At 40.4% G+C, this 25,796-nt stretch overlaps 1 protein-coding gene across 2 annotated transcripts; it reads left to right on the plus strand.

The window, feature by feature from the left end:
• The first annotated feature begins 10,006 nt into the window (after positions 1 to 10,006).
• Positions 10,007 to 21,471, plus strand: HMGB1 (high mobility group box 1). Of its 2 annotated transcripts, XM_061628474.1 has the most exons (5): positions 10,007 to 10,177; positions 16,716 to 16,878; positions 17,048 to 17,193; positions 17,420 to 17,594; positions 19,590 to 21,471. In XM_061628474.1, exons 2-5 carry the CDS (start codon positions 16,729 to 16,731, stop codon positions 19,767 to 19,769), a joined length of 651 nt encoding a protein of 216 aa, XP_061484458.1. In that variant the 5' UTR covers positions 10,007 to 10,177; positions 16,716 to 16,728; the 3' UTR covers positions 19,770 to 21,471. The 2 variants fall into 2 exon arrangements, with proteins under 2 accessions (XP_061484458.1, XP_061484460.1); XM_061628476.1 differs by lacking the exon at positions 10,007 to 10,177 and having other exon boundaries at positions 16,691 to 16,878.
• Positions 21,472 to 25,796: the final 4,325 nt, after the last annotated feature.

A 25,796-nucleotide genomic window follows, 5' to 3' on the forward strand; every position in this document is an offset into this window, starting at 1 on the left:
CTACATGCGAGAAGGACCTTGGAATTGTTGTTCATCACAAGCTGAATATGAGCCAACAGTGCGATGTGACTACAAAAAAGGCAAATGCTATTTTAGGCTGCATTAACAGAAGTATAGTTTCCAAATCTTGTGAAGTATTAGTGCCCCTCTATTCAGCCCTGGTTAGGCCTCATATTGAGTTCTGGACACCACACTTTAATGTGGATGTAGACAAACTGGAAGAGGTTCAGAGAAGGGCAACAAAGATGATTAGGGGACTGGAAACAAAGCCCTATGAGGACAGAAAGAACTGGGCATGTTTAGCCTTGAGAAGAGAAGACTGAGGGGAGATATGATAGCACTCTTCAAGTACGTGAAAGAGTGTCCAGGGAGAGCCAGGATCTCTTCTTGATCATCCCAGAATGCAGGACATAGAATAATGGGCTCAAGTTTGAATCTGTTGCTGGGAATAGGCATGGGAAGTCAAAGCTCAGTGTGGGATTGTTTGAGAGCCCTTTTGCAAACAGCCCCGTGCTGCTCTTTAAAACTCAAACAACCCAGAGGTTTAAAGATCAGCATGGGGCTGTTTACAAAAGGGCTTTGAAACAGCCCCACACTGCACTTTGAAGTCCTGACAGTCAGGACTGCAAAGCACAGTGTCACCTGATTTCTCTGATGTCAGGTGATTGACAGGTGGGCAACCCAACTCACCCATCAAAGCTGGCCCGCCAGCCAGAAAAGGTTCCCTAACCATGCTTTACAGTGTTGATCCTGGAGTAGGATTATTTCACCCACATCACATTCATGAATATAGTTCAAACAACAACAACAACAGAACTGTGGAACCTTAAAAGACTTGACAAATTTATTATGGTATAAACTCGGTGAAGTTGACTCTAGTACATAAAAGCATTTGCCATAATAAATGTAATAGTCTTTAAGGTGTTATAAGACAAATTGGTTTTGCTACATCTAGGGATGGAAGGATTTGTCAATTTCCATTCTCTCAGTTTCTCATTTTTCCAATCTTAAATTCAGTTCATGACATTTCTGCAACAATTTGTGTTTTTTTTAAATCCTCATGAAAATTCTCTAGCATTTTAGTGAGAATTTTTCCTACTAAACACATTTTTGTATGTAGGTTTGACTAATGTACACATTTTTGCAAACAATGTCTCCTAATATAATGCATTTTTGTAAGTTATTTTCATCAATATATTATTTTTTATGCACACTTCCCCCTAATATATCCTTTTTTTCAAACATAGCTTGGTTGGAGAACTGCATCACAAAATTCGGGTAAGTGCAAGTTTCAGAGGATGGCTGTTGTGTTTCAGTTCTCATGTTGTTTTGAAAAGTGCAGATTTGATAAATTTGGCTTTAAATGCAAACCGAATTCAATTCCTCCTCTGTTCCTAGCTGCAACAGACTAACATGACTAACCTTCTGCTGATCTAGTTTGGTACTTCTTAGCAGTTCTTGTTGCAGATTCTCATAACAGATTTATTTCTCCATGTTATCAAACACCATTACATAGATGTCTGTCACTGCAGAACTGCCTGGTCTTTGGTCTTCTGTTTCCAGTAGACTTGGATGGATTTGGTGTACTTGCTGCCTACATTCAAGTGGAGACTCTAGCACTAAAAGGATATACTCAGAACTTTGCCCATTTTGCATAGGCCAAACAGCTTGCAACAAGCCAAGCTACAGGGTGATATAACCTAGAGGTGATGCATCTTGTTCTGTGGGTGCTTCCAGACAACCTGTTTATTGAGCATGCAGATTTGTTTGTGGGGGTGTAGACACTGTTGCAAAGTAAGTGTTATCACACACTTTCCAGCACATTTTTCCATCACTTTCCTTATTGAAAAAAAGTCTGATCTGTTGAGAAAGTGGATTAGTTGCATAAGATCTCCCAATCAACTATAATTGCATAACCTAAATTTGCCAGTATGTGATTGAATTCCACTTGAAAAGAATTACAAAGAACCCTATAAGAGCCGAAAGCAAGAAATATGGATGGGCAACATAGTTTAGAAAGCTGGAGAAAATTGAAATATTTTATTTTTGTCAGTACCAAACATTATCATATTAATTGAGTTTGGAAATTATATAACTCTGCTTCCCAGTTCATCAGTGCACCTTTTAATCAATTAATCAATTTATAAAATTCAATCTAATGGATTAATGAATTAAACATTCCAGCCTTACAGATAACACACAAAATAGCCCCAACCAGATGATTTCATATAGGTGCAATAGAAAATCATTCTTAACATGTAGAGAAGCTGTTAAGAAATTAATGCATCCAGGTCTTCATTGTGCAAAAAAGTATTTCCTAGAGCAGCTTTTCAACCACTACCACCAAGGTAAAGGATCATGGAAAAAAATGGGGAGGGGCAATAACTTCATTTTATTTGTAGATTATGTTATCAAACTCAGTTAATACATCAGAAAGGCAGAATCCCTTATGGGAAATTTGACCAAGGAACACTTAACCTTGATCAAAATAATGCCCCTGTGGAGGTTTAGGTCACCAAAACTGGGTGAGAAGTTCAGGCTTAGAAAAGCCAAGATACTGTGGGTAGGGGTTTATGGATCATGAAGATTATATTTGACCTGTATCAGATGGGATTAAACTCTCATTTAAAATATTAGGTTTGTAATTTGCAGGTACTTCTAATTTCACCCAGCATTGCTTTTGGATGCATCTGACATCTGTGGCATGAAGTACGTTTCATCAGTTTTGCAGCACCAGTGCTTCTCATTCTGGAACACAGTATTATCTTGCCACAATTTCCCGTGCTTCGGTAATATTGTCTTGATTACTCTAATGCAGTGGTGGGAATACCACTGGCCCACAGGCTGGAGAAAGCGCTAAAGCCTTTCAATTTGTCCTGCAGTGACCCAACATGCACATCCCTCTCCTGCTGCAATTAGGCTTGTAAAAGGCCTTTTACTGTAGGTTTTTTCAAGCCTAATTCTGCTGTGTGGGGGGGGACTGGTTTTTTGGGGGGGATATAGCTGGAGAGGGAAGAGATAACTCTACCCTCCCCAGCACTCCTCCTCCATTGGCCATGCTGGCTAGCTTTGATGGGAGTTGGAGTCCAACAACATATATGTTCAAACTAATGCATTCTATTTAGGGTTGCCTTTAAATCATCTTTGGAAACTTCACTTTGTTCAAAACACAGCAGCCAAGTTGTTACCTGGGACTTGGCTTAATGAACATCTCTCTTCAGTACTTAATGATCTTTACTGGATTCAAGTTTGTTTGCTGTCGCAGATCAAAACGCTGGTGCTGATCTACAAGGCCGATGATCTGAAAGGCTGCTTTTCTCATATAAGCCAACCTAGTGATCGAAGTATGCATCAGAGGCTGTTCTCCAGGTGCGGCCATCTTCAGTTGTTTGACTAGTGGCAACCAGAAAGAAGCATTGTTCATTGGAAATTGTAGAATTTCCACCCAAAGCAGATTCACCCAGTGTTATCTTTATTCCCTCTTAGATTCCAGACGAAGTTGGCCCTGTTTGCCCAACTTTTACCACTGTTTAATATTTATTTGCTGAAAGTGCTTTATTGGTGTAGACCACAGCTTGATTGCATTCCTTACTCTGTTTTAAATTTCTTGGTGACAGTGGAAAGAGGGATATAATCATTTTTTTAAATTAAAAATTCTAAATAAAATTCTAGCTGTGACATTGCTCCTTGTCTTTCTTGATCTGTGTAGACATTTATTGATTGATTGATTATTGATTTATATCCTGCCCTTCCTCCCAGCAGGAGCCCAGGGCGGCAAACAGAAACGCTAAAAACACTTTAAAACATCATAAAAACAGACCTTAAAATACATTAAAACAAAACAACATTAAAAACATTTTTAAAAAGCTTTAAAAACATCTTTTAAAAAAGGGTTAAAACATATTAAAAAAAACATATTAGAAAGCAATTCTAACACAGACACAGACTGGGATAGGTCTCAACTTAAGAGGCTTGTTGAAAGAGGAAAGTCTTCAAAAGGTGCCAAAAATACAGCAGAGATGACGCCTGCCTAATATTTACGGGGAGGGAATTACACAGGGTAGGTGCCGCCACACTAAAGGTCCATTTCCTGTATTGTGCAGAACAAACCTCTTGATAAGATGGTATCTGCAGGAGGCCCTCACCTGCAGAGCGCAGTGATCGACTGGGTATATAAGGGGTATATATATATATATATAAGAGAACATGGCAATTTGAAGGTCATAGCTTAAAGTGCAGATTGTAGAATTAAATGTGGCTTACAAAATAACATTCTCTTGGATTAAAAGCACCACCAGCACTCTCTTCTGTTACTGACTCTGTAGAACCTGGATTTTCATAAAGTCTGGCATCATTGATTGCAGAGTTAAAATTAATAGAAAGTCTTTCCTTACCTGGAATCTCATTTAATGAGAGAGCAGAAGCAGAATGGGAGCAATCTCCACAATACATTGAAAGAGCCTGTAGCTGTTAGACATTTCTTAAAGATTTCTGAGAAATTCTGGAAATTCCTCATTCTTTCCATAAACTAAGGTTAGAGTGTTTGGAGCTTTCCAGCATGGGTTGCTGTTGTGCTGCCAGACAGAGAGCTGGTGCTTGCTGAGTTGAACCATTTTCACTGCCATTCTCTGCATAGAAATAAATGTCATTGAGTTTGGGCTGCTGCAGCAGTTTACTGAAATGCCATTTTGGAAGGCCCAGTTCTGATTCCTAGCATATCCATCTTGAATGTATGACTGGAAAAAGCTCACCTGCATGACAGGTACATGCAAGTTACTCAAGTGCTGTAAGCAAACACAGATTCTAAGACTTAAGGCGGGGTGGGGAACCTTTTTCGTCTAGCAGGCCAGATCTTCATCTCCCCCTGCCTCCATGGGCCAACTTTTGCAGGTTAATCATCTGACAACACGATGATGTCAAAGTGCAGTCCTTCCCAAGCACTCAATAATCAGCTGGTTGTGGGGCACTTAGGAAGCACTGCATAAGGGGCTTTGCAGGCAATGCTAACTGCCAATATTATGCCAGGTGCAGGGCAGATAGGTGCAGCTTGGCTGAAATGGCCTAGCGGGCCATATGGGGAGGCCTAGTGGGCCAGAGGTTCCCCATCCCTGATTTATTTATTTATTTATTGTACTTATATACCGCCCCATAGCCGAAGCTCTCTGGGCGGTTTACAGTAACTAAAAACATTAAAACAAATATACAAATTTAAAAACATCTTTCAAAAACAATTTAAAACACAATTTAAAAATTTAAAACAATTTAAAATATTTAAGGGTACAAAAAAAACTTGTGAACTTTTACAACACAATTCACTATACATCTACTGATAGTTCGTAGTATTTAACAATGAGTACTTTGGGAATACTTTCTAGTAAGTATATTTAGGACTGAATTCTGAGATGAGAATGAATTTACCGCACATCATCAGGCACTAGATGACCACCATGGTAGAAATGTCCTGTTTTGAAAATACTATATGCAGCCTAGATCTTAGAAATATTCCTGCAAACAGTATTGAGAGATGGTTTCCCCCCTAGGGGTTATGAAATATTCCAAGATATATGTGTGTATTTTCCAGTGATGCGTGCCAAGAATGGGACGGTCAGGTGGCATGCCCAGGAAGCTAATTGCAGACATGCATTGGGGCAAGGACTGATATTGAGCTGTGGAAGAGGTGACTACGGACTATTAATATCTTATTTATTTAAAATACTTATAACCCACCCTACATCACAAATCTCAGGGTGAGCAATGGTTTAATTTTGCAAACAAATGCATAATCCAACCTACAACCCCTAAATGTTTTTTATTTTGATACTAAGTGGATGCCTGTTGCAAGCTGCTTTGGGTACAGCTCACTGTGGAAAGATGGCACATGAATAAACTGAATAAAATCGAACATGAGGCCAGTTAAAATTCAGTCAGCATCAATCTTAAAGCTATATAGTAGTATCAGTTAAATAAATATAACAAATCCCAAAGCTGAACAATAAACATTTCCAAGCGCTTGGGGAAATAACTATGTTTCTGCTGGTACCAAAGCCAAAAAATAAATGTCATTGCCAGCCAGACCTCTGAGGGAAGAGCAGTCCTCAGCAGGGTACCACCATGGGGAAGGCTTTCTCTGTGGAAATTCTTAAGAAATTCTTGGAAGTTCTTAATATCCAAGCAGGATAATATAATTGCACTACTGAATTGAGAGGGGCTTTCTCATAGCAATGGAATAACTAATAAGGCAGACTGTGTTTATTTGTGTGTGTGTGTGATGTGTGTGTGTGTAAAATATATACACACACACAAATTGTTTTCTTTTTTTAGAACTTGAGTTGATCTAAATAAAAAGAAGTAGATGAAAAAGTGGACTTTAAAAAGGAAGCAACTGAAGAATGAATCAAGGAGTTATAATTGTACCAAAAAAGGTGAAATACACAGCATGAAAACATTTGACACCATCAAAAAATTGTGAGAGGACTGCCTGAAGGTTTGCCAGGAGAACATTGAGACTATTGTAGCAAACAATCCCATAAATGAAGGTTGGAGAGAAAATAAAGTTATAATATTTTTTTGAAGAAAGGAACGATTGCTAATATATACATAAATAAAATTAAAAATAATTGAAATATTTAATATCCCCCTAGAAGAAATAATGGGCTGTATCCAACTAAGTTCTAATCAGAGTAGAACCATTTAATGTGCCTACATTAACCATGTCCATTAAATTCAGTGGGCCTACTTTGAGTATAATACAACCCAATGTTTGGATCCTGCCCTGTCTCCCAGGTTTTTGGCAAAGCATACTTTGATTGATTTATTGATATGAATCGTACCTTTTTATTGAAAAGTACACATCTTCAAGCAGAGGGATCCTTTATCTATTGTGTTGCAGCCCTTTAAGGTTGATAAGTAGAAAAAAACACCATGCAGCAAATGAGAAACATGTACCCTGCACACCCTCAGAGAAGCATAATCTTTAATGATGTGACGTTCCAGGCCTGGCATAAAGTTATGTTTTATTATTGAACTTTAATGCCACTTTGTGAACTGTCCCAAAAAATTAAATTGAAGAGCAGTATAGAAATCTTTCATATAAATAAAATATGCTTTTGGCCCAGACATGATGTGACAAGCTTCCCCTTCCATGAATGATAGTGATGGGGGAAAGCTGAACCTGGTGGATTTCTGCCTGCCTCAATTGTCTTAAAGGCACAGGTCCTATGTTCAGAACCAACATCCTCAGACAGAACCTTGACATTCTAAAGCATGTTTTCTGTTTATTGCCCATAGAATGTTCTATTACAGGATGATAGATAAATGTAATAATAATAACTAATATATACTGTACCTTGTTTTGTGACATTTTTGTAACCTGCCCTGGGACTATTTGATGAAGGGCAGGCTATAAGTCATTTAATTAAATTAAAAAATAAAATTTAGTTTTACCACTGATTTCAGCTGAAGGACAAATTCTCAATTATGGTATATGGGAGAGTGCTAAAATGTTTTCGCAGTACAGACCTGAACTTACAAGATCTGAACAGAGTGGTTTATAACAGATGCTATTGGAGGTTGCTGATTCATAGGGTCGCCATAAGTCATAATCGACTTGAAGTCATATAACAACAAACAACTACACAAGGATTGTAATGTTTGAATTACCTCAACTGCATAGACAGTCCCTACTTACACTACTATTTCCTAAGAATGTGGGGTGCTGGCATAATTATTCTTCATAAAGTTATGGTGATATGCATAGTAATTAGTTTTGAAATGTTATGCACATGGGAGCCAAGGGCTGCATTCATATTGTACATTTATTTCACTATCATTCCACTTTAAACAGTCATTACTTTCCCCAAGGAATCCTGGGAAGTGTAGTTTGTGAAGGGCACTGAGAGTTGTTAGGAGACCCCAATTCCTCTTGCGGACCTGCAGTTCCCAAAGTTCCCTGGAAAGAGGGACTGATTGTTAAACCACTCAAGGAATTGTAACTATCTGAGGGAAATAGAGGCCTCCAAACAATTCTCAGCACCCTTCACAAACTACACTTCCCAGGATTCTTTGGGGGAAGCCATGACTGTTTAAATAGTGGAATAAATGTATGGTGTGAATGTGGCCAAGGTGAACCAAAGCTGGAATACACAGTAGGGCCCCACTCATGCGACGGATTATGTTCCAGATCCCAGCCTAAAAGCGAAACCCTCCCAAAAGTGGAACTCCGTCAATAAAATGGCACCTGATGCCCAAAAAATGCAGTAAAAGTGGAACAAGTGCCGTATGAGTGGGGCCTTACTTTAATTGAAAGCCGCCATGTTAGCGGAACGCCGAAAAGTGGGCCACCAAAAAGCAAGGCCCTACTGTAATTGAAGTAAAATGGTAGACTGTTGACTGATATTTAGTACTTTGAATAATCTTAACAAACTTGAATGTAGCCCCATAGCCAGGAATCTTGTGTGTCTGTGAAAGACAGTTGAAAGTTCATCAGGTGAATTTGGAATATCCTGTGGCTGCAGCTCTGCTACTGTGGCAGTAGTTTTAATCTTGTTCAAATGTACTGGCTTACAAAATATCACCATAGGAATCCAAATTTCTGAAATTCACACCTGACCTGCAGACCTGAGAGCCAATTATAAATGTCTTCTATAATTCAGTGTTTTTTGTATGTTATTATTATTATTATTAGTTTATTTATACCCTGCCTTTTGGCCAAAGGCCCTCAAGGCGGCTTACAAAAAACACAAATATAAAATACAATATAAAAATGCATCAATAAAACAATACAAAATATAAAATACAATCTGCAAAAATTAAATAACAATACACGTAATAGCTCTTAATGGTGGCTATATCTGTGGTACAGGTAACTCCATTTTCTGTGTTAAAATTCTGGTCTCCTCAAAGCCAGCTGAATTGCATTTGCAACCAGGTCTATAGTTTTGAGATCGTGCCCTGCGTGTCTGATCCAGCAGCCAGGCTCTTCTTATGCCCTCAAGAACCAGGATTAAGTTGGGAGCAAGGATTCAGCCAAAAGATCATATAAGGGTGGCCTATATTACAGCAAGGCATTGGCCACATCTAGTCCAACAATATCTCACTGTGGTGGGGAGGCTTCAAGGCTTGCAGGATCTACTTTGTATTCTACTATAACCTTGAGGTCCACCAGCCAGAGCCAGGTGCAAAATAGTGGCTCAGGGAGGCAAGCAAACATACCCTGAGGATGAAGGGCCGTGGTGCCTCTGAGCACCCACTCTGCCCAGGAATTTGTTCAGCAGTAACAGAAACAAGAGCGTAAGTTCTTCCACAGGAAAAAACATTATGCATATTCGCTTACTTTGTTGTAAAAGCTTGCTGTGAGATATTCTTGCAAAAAGTAGTGCGTAAAAAGCATTAAGAAAAGCATCTTATAGGTATATATAGAGAAATCTCTTTCTGATAAATGTATAATCTCTTTGGACCTCATTTATATAGAAAATGGGACTAGCTGTTACATGACTACTGTGCTACATTCTTTGCCTGTTGGGATATACTATAGAAGGTATTTAATTGGCATGTGTGTATGTTTCAGATCCATGGGCCATTTAATTAGAGTTAATACAAAAGAATGACCTTCAAGATTTATTTAGCCTTAAACGTAGGGATTAGGTCAGTGTATGGTGAAGTTTTAGGACTCTTTATACAGGCTATGGGAGTGCTTATTTGGAAGTGGGAATGGCTGTGCAGCTAAGGGAATGAACCTCCCTTTGCCTCTACTGAGAGTTATGTGATTGCCTATGAGCTGCTCTCTTCATACACAGCAGTACAGCACTAGTTTCAGCTTCAGAGCTGTACATCCCGCCTCAGCCATCTCCTTTCAGTCAGTTTTATATTTGCGCGCCCTTTCAATCCCCCGTGACGTGTATCCCGTCGCGTCCAATCAACGGCCTTCTCTGGTCAGGACAATGGAAGGTGTTCCTCCAACCAGCTTAGCTCCTGCCTCGGCGGCAGCCAATGAAAAGAGGGCTGTGTTGAGAGTAATGTTACCAGCGCTGAGAGAGTGAGGAGGCTGCGTATCGATCCCGCTCACAGCCATTGCAGTGCATTGGGATACATACGAGATCCAGGCAGCCTTGGTGGCCAGAGCGTGTGTTTGTGGCTTGTGTGAACTGAGATTCTTGCGTGCACGAGAGTGTGGCACGGGGTAAGTATTCTGCGGGGGTCGTCGGTTGGGTGGCCGGCTGACTGGGCAGGCCAAAACTCCGAGTCGGGGAGACGGTGTGAAGCTTTGGGGTGCGAGGGGCAGGATTAGCCCTCATAGACACACAAAGGGGGGGGAATCAGGCCGGGGCTGAACACACACTTTTCTCAGCGCCTTGGACGCGGAGGAGGGTGGTGGACAGACAGTCAAGTGTGCTTTTAGGAAAGAGAAAAATAAAAGCCCAATCCACACCAACTGGGGAGTTTGAGAAGTGGGCGACGGTGGATCATAAATGCCGGGAAAGCGGCCTCGTTCTGCTCGTAAATATATGTATGAATCAGGGTCGGGCTGAGCTCTATAAACCCGTGTACGTGGAGAGGGAAGGTTTGGTCTGGTGGCGAACCCGGGTGGTGGTGGTGGAGGAGGAGGAAAGCGGGCTGAGTGTTAATAAGCTGCTTACATAGCACAGCGATAGAGCCATTGCAGCAGAGTCGTGTGTGTGAGAGAGAGGCAGGCGAGCGGTGGAAGACGGACTTTGCAACACAGGCGCCGTGGCTGGGCAGGGCTCGAGTGCGGGAAAGCGGGGAGGGGTGCCCCTCGTCTAGGGGAGCCCCGCGATGCCGAACGGCGGGAGCGTCTCTGGGCGTTGTTGGCCTCGGGGCGATAAATCACCTCGGGAGCTGCGCTTGCTGTAACATGGCTGACGAGAGCCGTGTGGAAGGAGAGAGAAAACAAGGCGAGAGAGACTGACTGAAGCGCAGGCAGGGGGAGGCGCGAGCGGGCGGGGGCGCAGTTTAGGGGAACTTTTCAAGGCGCCTTTTCTCCCTGGGCGAGAAAACCTCCGGCGACCGTTTAAAAGCCCAGTCCACCGACTGGCCGGCCGCGGGTGGATTTTTTTTTCTTGGGGGGGAGGGTTCAGGTGGGCTTTTCCCCCCTCCCTTAAGTGGAAACGAGACACGCTTCTCCCCCGCCTTTCCCCTTTTGCTTGTAATGGCTGAGTGTGTGCGCCAGAGTATAGAGCGCACCGGCACACACACACACACACTCTCTCTCGCACAAAGGGAAGGAAGGAGCCATATTCTCTATGAGCAGCGGCCATTCCGAGAAGCGGCCTCGCTTCCTGCTAAGCAAGTACTGTAAAGCCAATGCAAGGGGGAGCGCTATTGCCATTGCCGTCACTGCCGCCGCGGCACAAGCGATCGAGGCTCGGGGTCCCGCGCACCCGCCGAAAGCGCGGCCTTTCCGCCCCAGCTGAGCGCCCGCGACACGCATTTCAAGGGGACTTTCTCTCATCAGCAAGGCATTCGCACAAAATGGAAGGAGATCCGCTGCTGCCGGCGGTGACCTTCTTAGGCAGAAGCTGCGCCATTATAAACCCTCCCTTTCTCGGCTCGCTTGTATAGATTAAAGCACACGGAGATCGAGAAGAATCCCACAGCTATACAGTTGTAGCTATATTGTCGTCGGGCGCCCTCGCCCTTGCACATCGAGACAGCTTTTGTAGCCAAGCTCATGGCAACGTAGCTTTTAAAGAGGGATGTAATTTAATTCAACAACCTCGAAATACCCGCTCCTTGATACTTAATTTATATCTGTAGTGTGGACTTCGCTGCTTTTTTTTTTTAACATCACCGAAAACTTTTTTCACTAAACAAAAGTGTCCATAATTAATGCGAATAAAACTCAATAAATAAAGCACTGCTTATGAAATAAAGTGTGAATTAAAACATTTAAACAATTCAGTTTTTTAGAGGGTGTAAATGGTGGTGTTTTTACATTAACTTGTAATTATGAAGGTTCAAACAATAATACAAGCATTATAAAGCACATTTGTGAGTTAGAGATTTTTTATCGGTATTTAAGGTAAATCACATACATTTTATAGCCTGCTTTAAACCAACCTCAAGTTCTTTTTCTGTTTTAATTAAGAAGTTAGTGCCATCAGCCTCATGTCTTAATTCTGAGACTGCCTTCCGTGACCCAGCATCCATTGTAGGCATGAGCAACTCTTGGCTTTCGAGTCTTGTTTACTTGACAGAAACTTTAGACCGGACATGTTTAGTCAGGGAGCACAAATCTTTTTCTGTCCTCATGCCAAACTGATAGGAAATTCTGCTTTCTGTGGCATTGCCAGTTAGAACTGTGCACGTTTCCCTAGTCAAGTTGTACAAGCTACAGTATGGAGAACCTGAATAAAAACCTAGTTTGCCCTAGCAATATTTATTGTCAAATGAGAGAAATTCTCAGCACAGATATGAAAACTGTTTGGGTCTGTGAAATGTAATACTACTTAATTTGAGAAATTAAGAATATGAGAAGAGCCCTGCTAGATCAGACCAAAGGCCTGTCTAGTGTAGCATCCTGTTTTCCATAGTAGCCAACCAGATGCTTATGGGAAACCCAGAAGCAGGACATCAAGGCAGTGGCCCTCTCCTGCTGTTCTCCAGCATGCTACTTCTGGTCCTGGAGACAGCAGATTACCATCATGATTAGTAACCATTGATGGCCTCATCCTTCATGAAGAATGAATGCCGTTTTTATAGCTGTCCAGATGTGTGGCTATCATCACATCTTGTGGCAGCAAATTCTATCATTTAAATGTGTTCTGTGTGAAGAAATACTTAACTTGTATTTTCCTGCATCTCCCACCATTCTGCTGTATCGAATGATCCCCATTACTAGCATTATGAGAATTTCCCCCCATATTCTTTCTCCACACTGTGCTTATGTTCCTGAGCCTATATCATGTCCCCTTTACTTGCCTTTTTTCTAAATTAAAAACCCCTAAACATTGTAACCTTTCCCCACAGGGAGGTTGGTCCAGGCTCCTGATCATTTTGTTGCTCTTTTTTGCACCTTTTCCAACTCTATAAATACCCTTTTTGAGACGTAGTGACCCAAACTCTACACAGTATTCCATGTGTGGTTTTACCATACATTTGTATAAAGGTACTGTAATATTGGCAGTTTTATTTTCAATCCCCTTTTAAATGATCCATAACATGGAATTCATGTTTTTCAGCTTCCACACACTGGGTCAATGTTTTTATTGAGCTATCCACCATAACCCCTATATCCCTTTCCTGATCATTCACTGTAGCCCAGACTTCAACAGGGTATATATGAAGTTAGTTTTATTTTTTATTGTGCTCTAATGTACATCATTTTACACTTGCTTACAGTGAATCGCATTTGCTATTTTATTGCCCATTCCCTCAATTTGGAGAGAGCCTTTTGGAGCTCTTCACAATTGCTTTTTGTTTTTACCACCCTGAAGAATTTAGTGTTGTAACAAACTTGGCCACCTTACTGCTCTATCTTAACTTCAGATAATTTGTGAACAAGTTAAAAAGTGCTGGTCCCAGTACAGCTCCTTGGGGTCCCTCTTCTTGCATCCCTCTGTTGTGAGAATTGTCTTGTTATTAGCTTCCTATTCTTTAACCAATTACTGATTCATAAGAGGACCTGCTGTCTTATGTCAAGACTGCTAAGTTTACTCAGGAACCTTTGGTGAAGATGTCTGTCAAAACCTTGGAAGTGTGAGTATACAGTGTCTACCAGAAGAGTCATAATTCCAGAAGAGTCATTGGGCCCTGTCATCGTATGCAAAAACTCGTGCACTGTTGCAGCAGTACTGTATTGTGCCATGTGGTGTTGTAGGCACTTATCCCATCAGATGATGAAGGAACTATTGTGCATAAAATCTCATCCTATAATAAAGCAGACTCTTCCATTCTTTAGCACGCTTTATATTGGTATTTGTAGTTAAATACCCCAGTCAAGCAAAAGTGACCTTAATGTAGACACATGCTTCTCTGCATAGACCTCCTTATTGCAGGGGTGGGGAATCTCTTTCAGTCAGAGGGCCACATTCCATTCTGGGCAATCCTCTGAGGGCCACATGCTAGTGGTGGGTGAGGCCAGAGATAAAAGTAGATGGAGAAAAATTGGAATTATACCTTTGTACAGTAGGCTATTTTTATACATACCCCCCCTTTATCCTCCATCCAGACAAGCAAGAGGCATTGGAGTTCACGGACACATTCCAGCCAGTCAAAAACACCTGGGGTTGAAGCGGGGCCAGTGAGGGGTGTGGGCTGGGGAGAGTTCCAAGAGGAGGGTTGCATCCAGCTCCTGGGCGTAAGGTTCTCCACCCATGCCTTATTGTATTGGGCCCCATGCTCATGAAAGAATTTACAACCCCAGATCTAGCACCTGATATGCATGCACACTGATCTCTGAATTAGGTTGGTGTGTCTGCTTCAGTCACTTGGAGGGGCCAGTTATTTGTCTCCTATCATTGCTAAACAGGTTATTGTCCTGTCAAAGCTGACTACTATCTGTTTAGTAGATTACCTGTGTGTAAGCCACTGTTGTGTAGGAAGATTTTTGTACTGAGATTATAGCCGAAGGAGAATGCTTTGCAACATAGTATAAGAATAAAGTACATTAAGAGGATTCACAAGATTTAGTGTTTTTATCTCTAAGAATAATAATTGAAAATATTTTTCATCTGTAATCTGGTATCAGTTTTCTGCAGTTCTTGTGGCACTTCATAGTTGTTTGTATGGAATACTTTCTGTTAGAGAAAGATAAATTACCTATTTAGTGAGTAATATTAGTTTACTTTTCCTGCTAGTTTTTTCCTAGTTTGTTTATTTATTTATTATTTATTTAGTTGCATTTCTAAACCGCCCTATAGCTAGCAGCTCCCAGGGCGGTGTACAACATGATAAAACCACAATATTTAAAATACAGCAAGTGTGTATTGCGCAAACAATATAAAACATTATATAAACAAAGTAAAAGAAAACTAGAAATAAAATAAGCAAGATTAAAAGCATAAAATACATTAAAATGCCTGGGTGAAGAGGTGGGTTTTTACCTGGCGCCGAAAAGATGACAGGGAAGGCGCCAGGCGTATCTCATCTGGGAGGGCATTCCATAATTCGGGGGCCACCACCGAAAAGGCCCTAGATCTTGTTACTGTTCTCCGGGCCTCTGTATGGGTTGGGACCCGGAGAAGGGCCTTAGACGGTGAGCGGAGTGAGCGGGTAGGAACATAGCGAGAGAGGCGTTCCATCAGATATTGCGGTCCAGTGCCGTTAAGGGCTTTATAGGTAAGGACCAACACTTTGAATCTGGCCCGGAAACATATTGGAAGCCAGTGCAGTTGGGCCAGAATAGGTGTTATGTGGTCGAATTTCTTTGTCCCAGTAAGAACTCTGGCCGCAGCATTCTGCACTAGCTGAAGTTTCCGAATCGTTTTCAAAGGTAACCCTACATAGAGAGCATTACAGTAATCCAATCTAGAGGTTACCAGAGCATGAATAACTGAGGCTAGGTTCTCCCTGTCCAGATAGGGTCGTAGTTGGGCTACCAGCCGAAAGCTGGTAAAACGCATTTCGTGCCACCGAGGCTACCTGAGCCTCAAGTGACAGAAGCGGATCTAATAAGATCCCCAAACTACGGACCTGTTCCTTTAGGGGAAGTGTAACCCCATCTAGGGCAGGTCTGACATCAACCATCCGAGCAGAGGGCCCTCCAACTAACAGCATATCAGTCTTGTCAGGATTGAGTTTTAGTTTGTTCGCTCTCATCCAGTCCATTATCGCGGCCAGGCAGCAGTTCAGTACAGCAACAGCCTCACCTGAAAAAGATGAGAAGGAGCAATAGAGCTGTGTATCATCAGCATATTGCTGGAAACGCACTCCATAACTCCTGATGACCTCACCCATCGGCTTCATATAGATATTAAAAAGCATGGGGGACAGAACTGAGCCCTGCGGGACCCCATACTGGAGCACCCAGGGACTCGAGTAATGTTCCCCAAGCATCACCTTCTGGAGACGATTCCCAAGATAGGAGCACAGCCACCGCCAAGCAGTGCCTCCAACTCCTAAATCCGCGAGTCGCCCCAGAAGGAAGTTCTGCTTCTGTTCCCACTTTGCCAGAACTTGAGAAATAGCTAATAGTAAGATTATCTGAAGATGGAAATTTTGCCACTGGTAGCATTTTCACTAGCATGTCAACATGCCTGCATATTAAGTTGTAATATTAAAAAATATGAGAGTAAATTATTGAAAGCTAATTTCCATCAGGAATTTTTCCTGAAGCTGAGGTGAAGGCCTACATAATAACTGAAAGTCATAATAAAACATAAAATATGGAACATGATACAGATTTGCAACCAATGGTCTATTTCACACATTCCTTTAAAGTTTAATGAGCAGCCAAAGCAACCATAAGTGGTAAGCCAAATATAAACCTCGCAAATCAACACTTGTGGTTCATTTCCCTCAAGCAAAGCATGAGTGGTAAGCCAAGAGCAAGCTATGGTGTAAAGTGACATGCAAACTGGGACACTGATATGCAACTATTTGGTTGCCTAGATAGTTGTCCACGAATGTTGCTTTAAAGTATTTAGGAAAATGGTTCAGAATAATAGTTTAAGCAATTTTTAGTCAGCTTCTCTTTCTTTGTCTCCCATACAGTATGGAAGATCAAACTAGTGCTCCAAGGTTTCTACTTTGTCTTTCAGAAAAAATAAAAAAATGGGCAAAGGTGATCCTAAAAAGCCAAGAGGTAAAATGTCCTCATATGCCTACTTTGTGCAAACTTGCCGGGAAGAGCACAAGAAGAAACACCCTGATGCTTCAGTGAACTTTTCAGAGTTCTCAAAAAAATGTTCAGAAAGGTGGAAGGTAAGTTGTTGGGTTTTTTTTAAAGTGGTACAATAAATACCCAAATACATACTTTGCAAGCAGCTATTTCTTAGGAACAGAAAGCATATTTGCTAATAAAATTTACAAATCCAGAATGGAATTGGGTGTAATCTGGAACTGAGAATGCACACTGAATTATTTTTTATAGACTATGTCTGCTAAGGAGAAAGGAAAGTTTGAAGATATGGCACGAGCTGACAAGGTTCGTTATGAGAGAGAAATGGAAAGTTACATACCACCTAAAGGAGAGTCAAAAAAGAAATTCAAGGATCCAAATGCACCAAAGAGGCCCCCGTGAGTAGTATTTATGATTAGGCTGTATCATACAGCAGTATTGCACTGACATGCATCCAGGGTAGTAATAGCTGAATGATTTGGAGGCAGCATTTAACTGTGTTTTATTTATTGGTCTGCTCTGTTATATAGTGCTTTGCGAGTAGTACCAAAAGCTCCCAACTTGCTGAATATAATCCAGTAATTTTAACCTTTATGTATTAATTGTTTGAAATTTAATTTTCAGTTCAGCATTTTTCTTGTTCTGCTCTGAGTATCGTCCAAAAATCAAAGGAGAACATCCCGGTCTTTCTATTGGGGATGTTGCAAAGAAACTTGGAGAGATGTGGAATAATACTTCTGCAAATGATAAGCAACCCTTTGAAAAGAAGGCCTCCAAACTGAAGGAGAAGTATGAAAAGGTAAATGCCAAATAGCCTTTTTTAATTAATTTAATTTAAATTTTTTTTAGCCATTCAGGCATATGTTCCTCTTTCAACAAGCCTTTTAAGTTGAGAGCTATCCCAGTCTGTGTCTGTGTTAGAATTGCTTGTTAATATGTTTTTTTTAAAAGATGTTTTTAAAGGTTTTAAAAAATGTTTTTAACGTTGTTTTGTTTTAATGTATTTTAAGGTCTGTTTTTATGATGTTTTAAAGTATTTTAGCGCTTTTGTTTGCTGCCCTGGGTTCCTGTTGGGAGGAAGGGCTAGATATAAATCAAATAATAAATAAATATGTTGTCATTAAATATATTGAATAATATCCAATGTTAGTCAGAGTAGACCCATTGAAATTTCAGCAGACTTACTCAGAGTATGACTAACTGGATATCGCTCATCAGGAATTAAGGCTCCATTCCTTTCAACATTATGTATGCTTGCATTTTCTCTGGAATGTTAAGTGGTACTGTGGTCTTTTATATTACCTAACATTTATTTCAAAAAACCAAACAAAAACACTCATCAGTGGAATATACTTCCAAGTAACTCTTTTTGGGAGGCAAAATATTGAAAAGACCCTTTAAAATAACGTGTAGCCTACTAAATTTAACTAAATCTAAACACTTATAATGTGTAATTACTAGTAATACACATTAGTTTATATATTTTGAAATAATGTGTATCAGTCTTAACAAGGACTGCTGTATCTTGTAGCCAGTGCGTTGCTTTATTTATTTTGTAATGCTTGTAGAATATTACCAGACAAGTGGGTTCTGTGCAGATTATAAATAGTGTGCAATAGAAAGAAGGTCAGACTCTCAAGTCAGTTTCATATACTTATTTCGTGTTTGGGGAGGGATACCCATATACAAAATACTTAACCCGCTACAAAATCAAGTTTGAAGGGGATACGCATGTAAAATTCAGCAGATGTTTCTCTAATAAAATATGTAGAGAAAGTTATGAGGACAGGGTGCTACTTCTGATTTGAAAAGGGTCATCCACTGAATTTGCACAGACTTCACACTTGATAGTGTGTTTTGTGCTCTGGTGTCCTCCTTTAGAGTACAAAATAATAGCCTATTGAGCCACCTTTAGTTTTTTTAATAAATATTTTGTTGGGTTTCATGCGTTTACAAAGAGAACAAAAGTAACAAAACCCCACCCACCCCCTGAAAAACCCCCAAAACAAAACATGGAGGAGAGGACGACCAATCATTTGTGTACAATTTGTCCCATAGTTACATAATCAGAAGTAACTCAAGTCACCCTTAGCTGAGATAATTAATTAAGCCATGGTGTAAATACCCTAACACAGTGTGGTACTGGGAAAGGTCTAGCTAATGGATCAACACCGTGGGTCATGGATTTGCATCGGCAAGATGGGTAGGAACACCTAATTGTTGGTGTTGTGTGCTATCATTTTAGATGTCATTGAATATTTGGACACTAAGGGGAATAATAGCTAAAAACCTGTTTGGAAACCTATATCCATTAGAACACAAGAGCTTGCTAAAACACCCCAGTGACCTGTATAGGAGCCCGCCAGCATGACCTGGTATTCAGAAGTATGCTGCCACTGACCATCTTGTTACTTCTTTTAGAAAACAAATTTACCATAACTAATGTAACCTGTTTACTTTTTTAAAATATATATATATATTTGAGGTAGGTGACTTGGTTTGTTGAACGTTACATGAAGTCAAAAAGATAGACTTACTGCATGCTGAAGGTGGCACTGTCTGCTCTTTAACTGAAGTGCATGAAATCTTTCAATAAGGTATTAGCATTCTTTACTGACATATAGTGTTGAACCGAGGTGTATACTACACATATTAGTCATCTGAGCAAGTTCTAGGCTTTGAATTACAATTTTGTCAAATATAGCTGGAATACACTTTAATTAAAGTGATATTCCCTTCCCTCTTTACCAAGGGGTGTACAGTGTAGCTAAACTCCTGCATCTTTCCTCCCAAGGATATTGCTGCGTACCGGGCTAAGGGGAAGCCTGAGGTAGCCAAAAAGATAGCTCCTCCTAAGCCTGAGAAAAGCAAGAAAAAGAAGGAAGAGGAAGATGATGAAGAGGAGGAGGAGGAAGAGGAGGAGGAAGATGAGGAGGAAGAAGACGATGAGGAGGAAGAGGATGATGATGAATAATCCTCTTAGATCAGTTTTTCTTGTCTATACAAGCATTTAACCCCCCTGTACACAACTCACTCCTTTTAAAGAGAAAAAAATTAAACATAAAGCTGTGTAAGATTTGTTTTTAAACTGTACAGTGTCTCTATCTCTCTCACTTTCTTTTTTGTATAGTTAACACACTACCAAATGTGTCTTGGTAGCCCTGTCCTTTAGTGGTATCTCAGTGGCCACTAACCTTGCCTAGTACAGTAAGGGGGTTGTAAATTGGCATGAAAGTTTAAAGCAGATTTCTTGTTGGTGCACAGCACAAATTAGTTACACATGCAGATGTAGTTCATTACTCATTTTCATCAGTTGTCTGCATAAAAAAAAATTGATCTGTTAACTAAATACCACTCTGTAATTGCAAAAAAAAAAAAAGTTGTAGCTGTTGACATTCTGATTGCTTCTAAGTAAATACATTTTTTAAATTAGTATTGTTGTCCTTTTAATAGATGCCCTTGTAAAGTCAATATTTTTCTCTTTCTTTCTGGAAAGCACGTCCCTTCTTTTATGCCCTTTTGCGATCACATCAAAATGGCATTCTTTTGTCTCTCCAATAAGTTGATGTAATGATACATACCCTACATAATCATGATAGGGTAGAAAAATATACAGGCATATGCAAAGGTTTTTTTTTTCTTCATGTAAGAGGCCACATTTTTTTCAAGAATCCTGTTCTTAGCCAATCTGTATTTGCTCAGCTTTTGCTACATACAATATTCTACTGAGTTGTGTAAATTTACCAGTTTTGGAGGGTTAAGAAGTATAGAATTCAGTTCAGTGGCATAGAATACCTCTAGGGGAAAAAGAACTTCAAATATGTGTCCTTGGAGGACCTGATGAGAATATATTCTCATTTTGATCTGTGAGGAATATACATATGTGACTCCATTGGCCAATAATGAGAGTTGTATTTGCAAATACCTGAACACAGAGGTGAGTGTACCCCTATCCAAGCAGGTAATGTTAAATGCTAAATTACTGTAATCCTTTTAGGATACCATGTCAAGTAATAGTTGTGGGCTTTTTACCATGACCTCTTGGTAGTAAATGTCCCACAGGAAAAGATTTTACTTTGCTAATGTTTTCTATAAGTGGTACCATTGTTTGATCTGTAAGAATTCATGCTTTCATAACTGCATTAATCCTACCCCATTTTCAAAATTTTATATTGTCTCAAAACTAAGATGAGATAAGATGTATCTTTTTCTGTTAGTCTTTTTATAATGCATTCTTGATATTTGCCCATTTTGTAAGTTAAAGATAGCTGTATGGGGAAAATACTTTTTTTCTCATTTAGGTGTGAGATGCAACATGGTATTCCATTGACCTCTGATTTGATAAAATACAGGTTGCTTTGAAAACCAAAGTTAAAAATTTGTGCATATTCAGTCAAAGTACTGGCATTTATTAATTCTTTCATGTTTACCTGCGGACTAATTTGGGAACTGATTGGCAATTCTGTAATTATAAATTATGGTTCTGAAGTGCCAGTGTTTAAAGATAGCATTCTTGTAACTTTACACACATTTTTGATGGAGTATTGTTTTGTTATACAATTTTGACTTTTAAGATTCTTACTTCAATTTTGCATTTGTTTATGTATAACTTCAGGAGAGTACTGAACATCTGGTTTCCTGGTTGATACTAATAAAAAATAATTACAGAGGTTTTATATATTTCGTTAAATGAGTTTACTTTAAATATTCACTCTGTACATTTAAATGGTTCAAGTCAAATGTGATTTTTAAAAAAGACCTTGGTAAGACTTTAAACACTTGAAGGTAATTTTATATGCAATGGTATTTGTCATGTTGGGAAAAACAAGGGAGTAGAAAAAGAGGAAGATCAAACGAGATGGATTGATTCAATAAAGGAAGCCACATTCCTGAACTTACAAGATCTGAACAGGGTGGTTTATAACAGATGCTATTGGAGGTTGCTAATTCATAGGATTGCCATAAGTTGTAGTTGAATGATCATAAGGCATTTTTAATTTTCAAAAGAAGTCATGGGTTTGGATCCTATGGGTTTGGATCCTAAGGTAGTCCACAGTAGGAAAGTTTCCCACCCCCTTCTCCCTCTTGCAGACACCTGCAACCCGCAAAGCCTCTGGAGGGTTGGGTGTCCCTTCTGAGCAATGTGGGATGGAGCATAGAAGACTACTGATGAGAGGACAGGAAACTTCCTTTTGACAGCACAATCCTATACATGTCTGCTCAAGTAATTGGGGTTCAATGGGATGTATTCCCAGATAATTTAGGATTTCAACCTATATCTACTTAGGATCCAAGCAGACTTTTAGGCTACTCCCCATCCTACATTGTCCTGGATCACCCACCCACCCTTCAGAGGCTTGGGGGGGGGAAGGGGAGGGAAACTACTTCTGTGGACTTCCTTTTCTTAGGATTGAAGCTATAGTAACCACAGTCACATTTGCCAAATGTAAACTTGGGGTTGTATCCAACAAAGTCCAGTTAGCACAAGGACTTCCACCTGCACATCAGGACTTCCTTTCTCCCTATGTGCTCCCCCAGAACAGACTTGGAGGTGAGGAAGTTGCACTGTGCGGGTGGGCATCCTTGCATTAATGGGACAACTTCGTTGGATAAAACCCATAATTTTCAAAGGAATGGGAAATCTCAACTAAAAATTTCCTTCCAGGCTTTCTGTAAACCGTTAATTTCCATGGGATTAGGAAAACTGATAAATAATAACCATACAGTACTGCAAATGTTTAAAATGAAAGGCTGAATCGTTCTCTACATAGGTCAGTGCAGTTAGAGGCCAGTTCTGCAACAAAGTTTTAGTCCTCAAAATGTTAGCAAGCAAGAACTGCATCCTGCTGTGACAAATAGTTTTAGGGTGAGAATGAGTGTCCTCTTTTTAAAGATGGTCTTGCACCTTTTGGAACTATAGCAAAGCTGAGTTTGTTAGCTGATATACCCTTGAAATGCTTCAGGTCAAATTTGACTTTTGGAAATGTTTGCAGATACTTATGAATTTGCTTCAGGACTTGCATGTGTATGCTAAGGCAAATCTTTATAACTAGGTTTCAAACTAGCTGAAAAAATTTGGGTGAAGCTTTTTTTAATGAGATTTCAAACACTTAAAATAGTTTAAAAACAGCTTTAAAAGTGAAACATAAAAAAAACCTAAAGGTGCCTCTTAAGCAGCACCATAGGAACATATTAAAAAATGGGGATTGTAGAGATAACATAACTTTTCTTTAAAATCCAGGATTTATGTGCTCAATGTTTCTAAACACCGAGTCCCAGTTCAGTCACCTGAGAAGCAGCAATCTGCATAGCTGAGAGGCAGGTGCCTGGCACTCCATACCACACACCTAATGTAATGTGTGACACAGGCAGTCCAGGCAGGTGGCCATTCATGCAGTTGCCCAATTTAGACAATTCTTACCAAGTGAAAAGGGCTGAAATATCCTGTAAGTCAGACATGAGCAGGGGGTTGGACGCGATGGCCTTAAAGGCACCTTCCAACTCTGATTCTATGACTCCTGTGTATATAAAGGCTTTACCTCAAGTGCATGTGTCATGGTATAGGAGGGAAGGGAAGGGGGATTAGCCCACTTCTGCAACGTAGACATGTAGAGGGAGAGGGCCAGGAGAGCCTGAGATACTTTCTAGTACCAAGCTTTGAAAGGTTGTCCTGATAAGTCAAAGACATGGGAGCAAACAATTCTCAGCTTACAAGAGTGACAGATAGATTTCACAAATAGCAAAAATATCAAAGCCTACATTTAATTCAGAAAAGCAAAAGTCTGGTTTTCACACGTGAGAATGAAGTGGAAGAATTTTTATATTTTATGCTGCCCCTTAAAGTTCTATAGGTGGCTTATAATATTATTTATTTATTTATTACAGCTTCACACTGCAGGTGGAAGATCCCAGTTTGAGTTCAACTACATTTTTTCCAGCTGCACCGGATTTTTGTTTATAGAAAGTTTGAAAAAAAAGACTAGTCTCCACATACATAGTCTGAAGATATATATGCGTTTTCATTCTGGTGTTTAAATTAGGTTTCAGTATCAATTACAGGTATCTTAACCCTAGTCTTCACATGCAGTAGAATGCTGATGTGGGTTGTACTACTTTGCTAATATCAAGCATGTCACGGAGAAAGGTTCTCACCAGCACACAGCACCATTGTGGTACTTTTCTTCTTGCTGTTTTTCTTGCAGGGGAGAAGGAAACTTAAAAGGTACTCTCCATTCTAACAATACAGTCCAGGGAGATAGACCTGCTATTCTGCAGCAGTAAAAACAAGTTTGTGGCACCTTACCATCTAACAAATTTGTTTTGGGATCAGTCTTCCTCCCCGACTCCTGTTAACAAAAGCATATGGCATGATAAACAATGACCAATTTATTATAGCTTAAGCATCATATGGAAAGTGAGATTGGACCAAGATGAAGGAGGTGTTAAAATTGGAGGGAGAAATATCAATAATTTAAGATACGCAGACGGTACCATACTACTAGCAGAAACCAGTAATGATTTGTAATGAACACTGATGAAAGTTTGTTTATATATTTATTTATTACATTTATATACCGCCCCATAGCCGAAGCTCTGGACAGTTCACAGCAATTAAAAACCAATATACAAATTTTAAAACAAAGAATTTAAAAACAATTAAAAAAAATAAAAACATATGCTAAAATGCCTGGGAGAAGAGGAAAGTCTTGACCTGGTGCTGAAAAGATAACAGTATTGGCACCAGGTGCACCTTGTCAGGGAGATCATTCCATACTTTGGGGGCCACCACTGAGAAGGCCCTCTCCCTTGTTGCCAGACTCCCAGCTTCCCTCCGAGTAGGCACCCAGAAGAGCACCTTAGATGTTGAGTGTAGTGTACGGGTGGGTTCATGTAGGGAGAGGCATTCCATCAGGTATTGTGGTCCCAAGCCGTGTAAGGCTTTATAGGTTAAAACCAGCACCTTGAATCGAGCTTGGAAACATACAGGCAGCCAATGCAAGCAGGCCAGAATCGGTTTTACATGTTTGAACTGTCTGGTCCCTGTTACCAATCGACGCTGCATTTTGCACAAGCTGCAGCTTCCGAACCAATTTCAAAGGCAGCCCCACATAGAGCGCATTGCAGTAATCTAACTTGGAGGTTACCAGAGCATGGACAACTGAAGCCAGGTTATCCCTGTCCAGATAGGGGCGTAGCTGGGCCACCAGCTGAAGATGGTAAAAGGCACTCCGTGCCACCGAGGCTACCTGAGCCTCAAGTGACCGAGATGGTTCCAGGAGAACCCCCAAGCTACGAACCTGCTCCTTCAGGGGAACTGCAATCCCATCCAGGACAGGTTGGACATCCACCATCCAGTCAGAAGAACCACCCACTGACAGCATGTCAGTCTTGTCTGGATTGAACCTCAGTTTATTAGCCCTCATCCAGTCCATTGTCGCACCCAGGCACCGGTTCAGCACATTGACAGCCTCACCTGAAGAAGATGAAAAATAGAGCTGCGTGTCATCAGCATACTGATGGCAACACACTCCAAAGCTCCGGATGACCACACCCAACGGTTTCATGTAGATGTTGAACAGCATGGGGGAGAGAACTGACCCCTGTGGAACCCCATACTGGAGAGTCCAGGGTGCCGAGCAGTGTTCCCCAAGCATCACCTTCTGGAGCCGAGCTGCCATGTAGGAGCAGAACCACTGCCATGCAGTCCCACTCCCAACTCAGCCAGTCTTCCCAGAAGGATACCATGGTTGATGGTATCGAAAGCCGCTAAGAAATCAAGGAGAATCAACAGAGTCACACTCCCCTTGTCTCTCTTCCGACAAAGGTCATCATACAGGGTGACCAAGGCTATTTCCATGCCAAATAATTATAAAACGATGTAAAAAATTTAATATGTATATGAACAGTCAATATAAAATCCCTATATTTTCATATAATAATAAAAAAGGCCAGCAAAATAATGGAAAAATCAGTGCCCGTATACAATAAAATACAAAATATA

Source organism: Rhineura floridana, chromosome 5 (genome assembly GCF_030035675.1).
Source record: "Rhineura floridana isolate rRhiFlo1 chromosome 5, rRhiFlo1.hap2, whole genome shotgun sequence".
Taxonomy (NCBI): Eukaryota; Metazoa; Chordata; class Lepidosauria; order Squamata; family Rhineuridae; genus Rhineura; species Rhineura floridana.

Excerpts from the sequence above, each read along its gene's own strand:
- HMGB1 (XM_061628474.1), top strand. The coding sequence starts at position 16,729 with ATGGGCAAAGGTGATCCTAAAAAGCCAAGAGGTAAAATGTCCTCATAT. Across the intron at positions 16,879-17,047 it reads AATGTTCAGAAAGGTGGAAG|ACTATGTCTGCTAAGGAGAA; the intron begins GTAAGTTGTTGG and ends TATTTTTTATAG. Across the intron at positions 17,595-19,589 it reads TGAAGGAGAAGTATGAAAAG|GATATTGCTGCGTACCGGGC; the intron begins GTAAATGCCAAA and ends TTTCCTCCCAAG.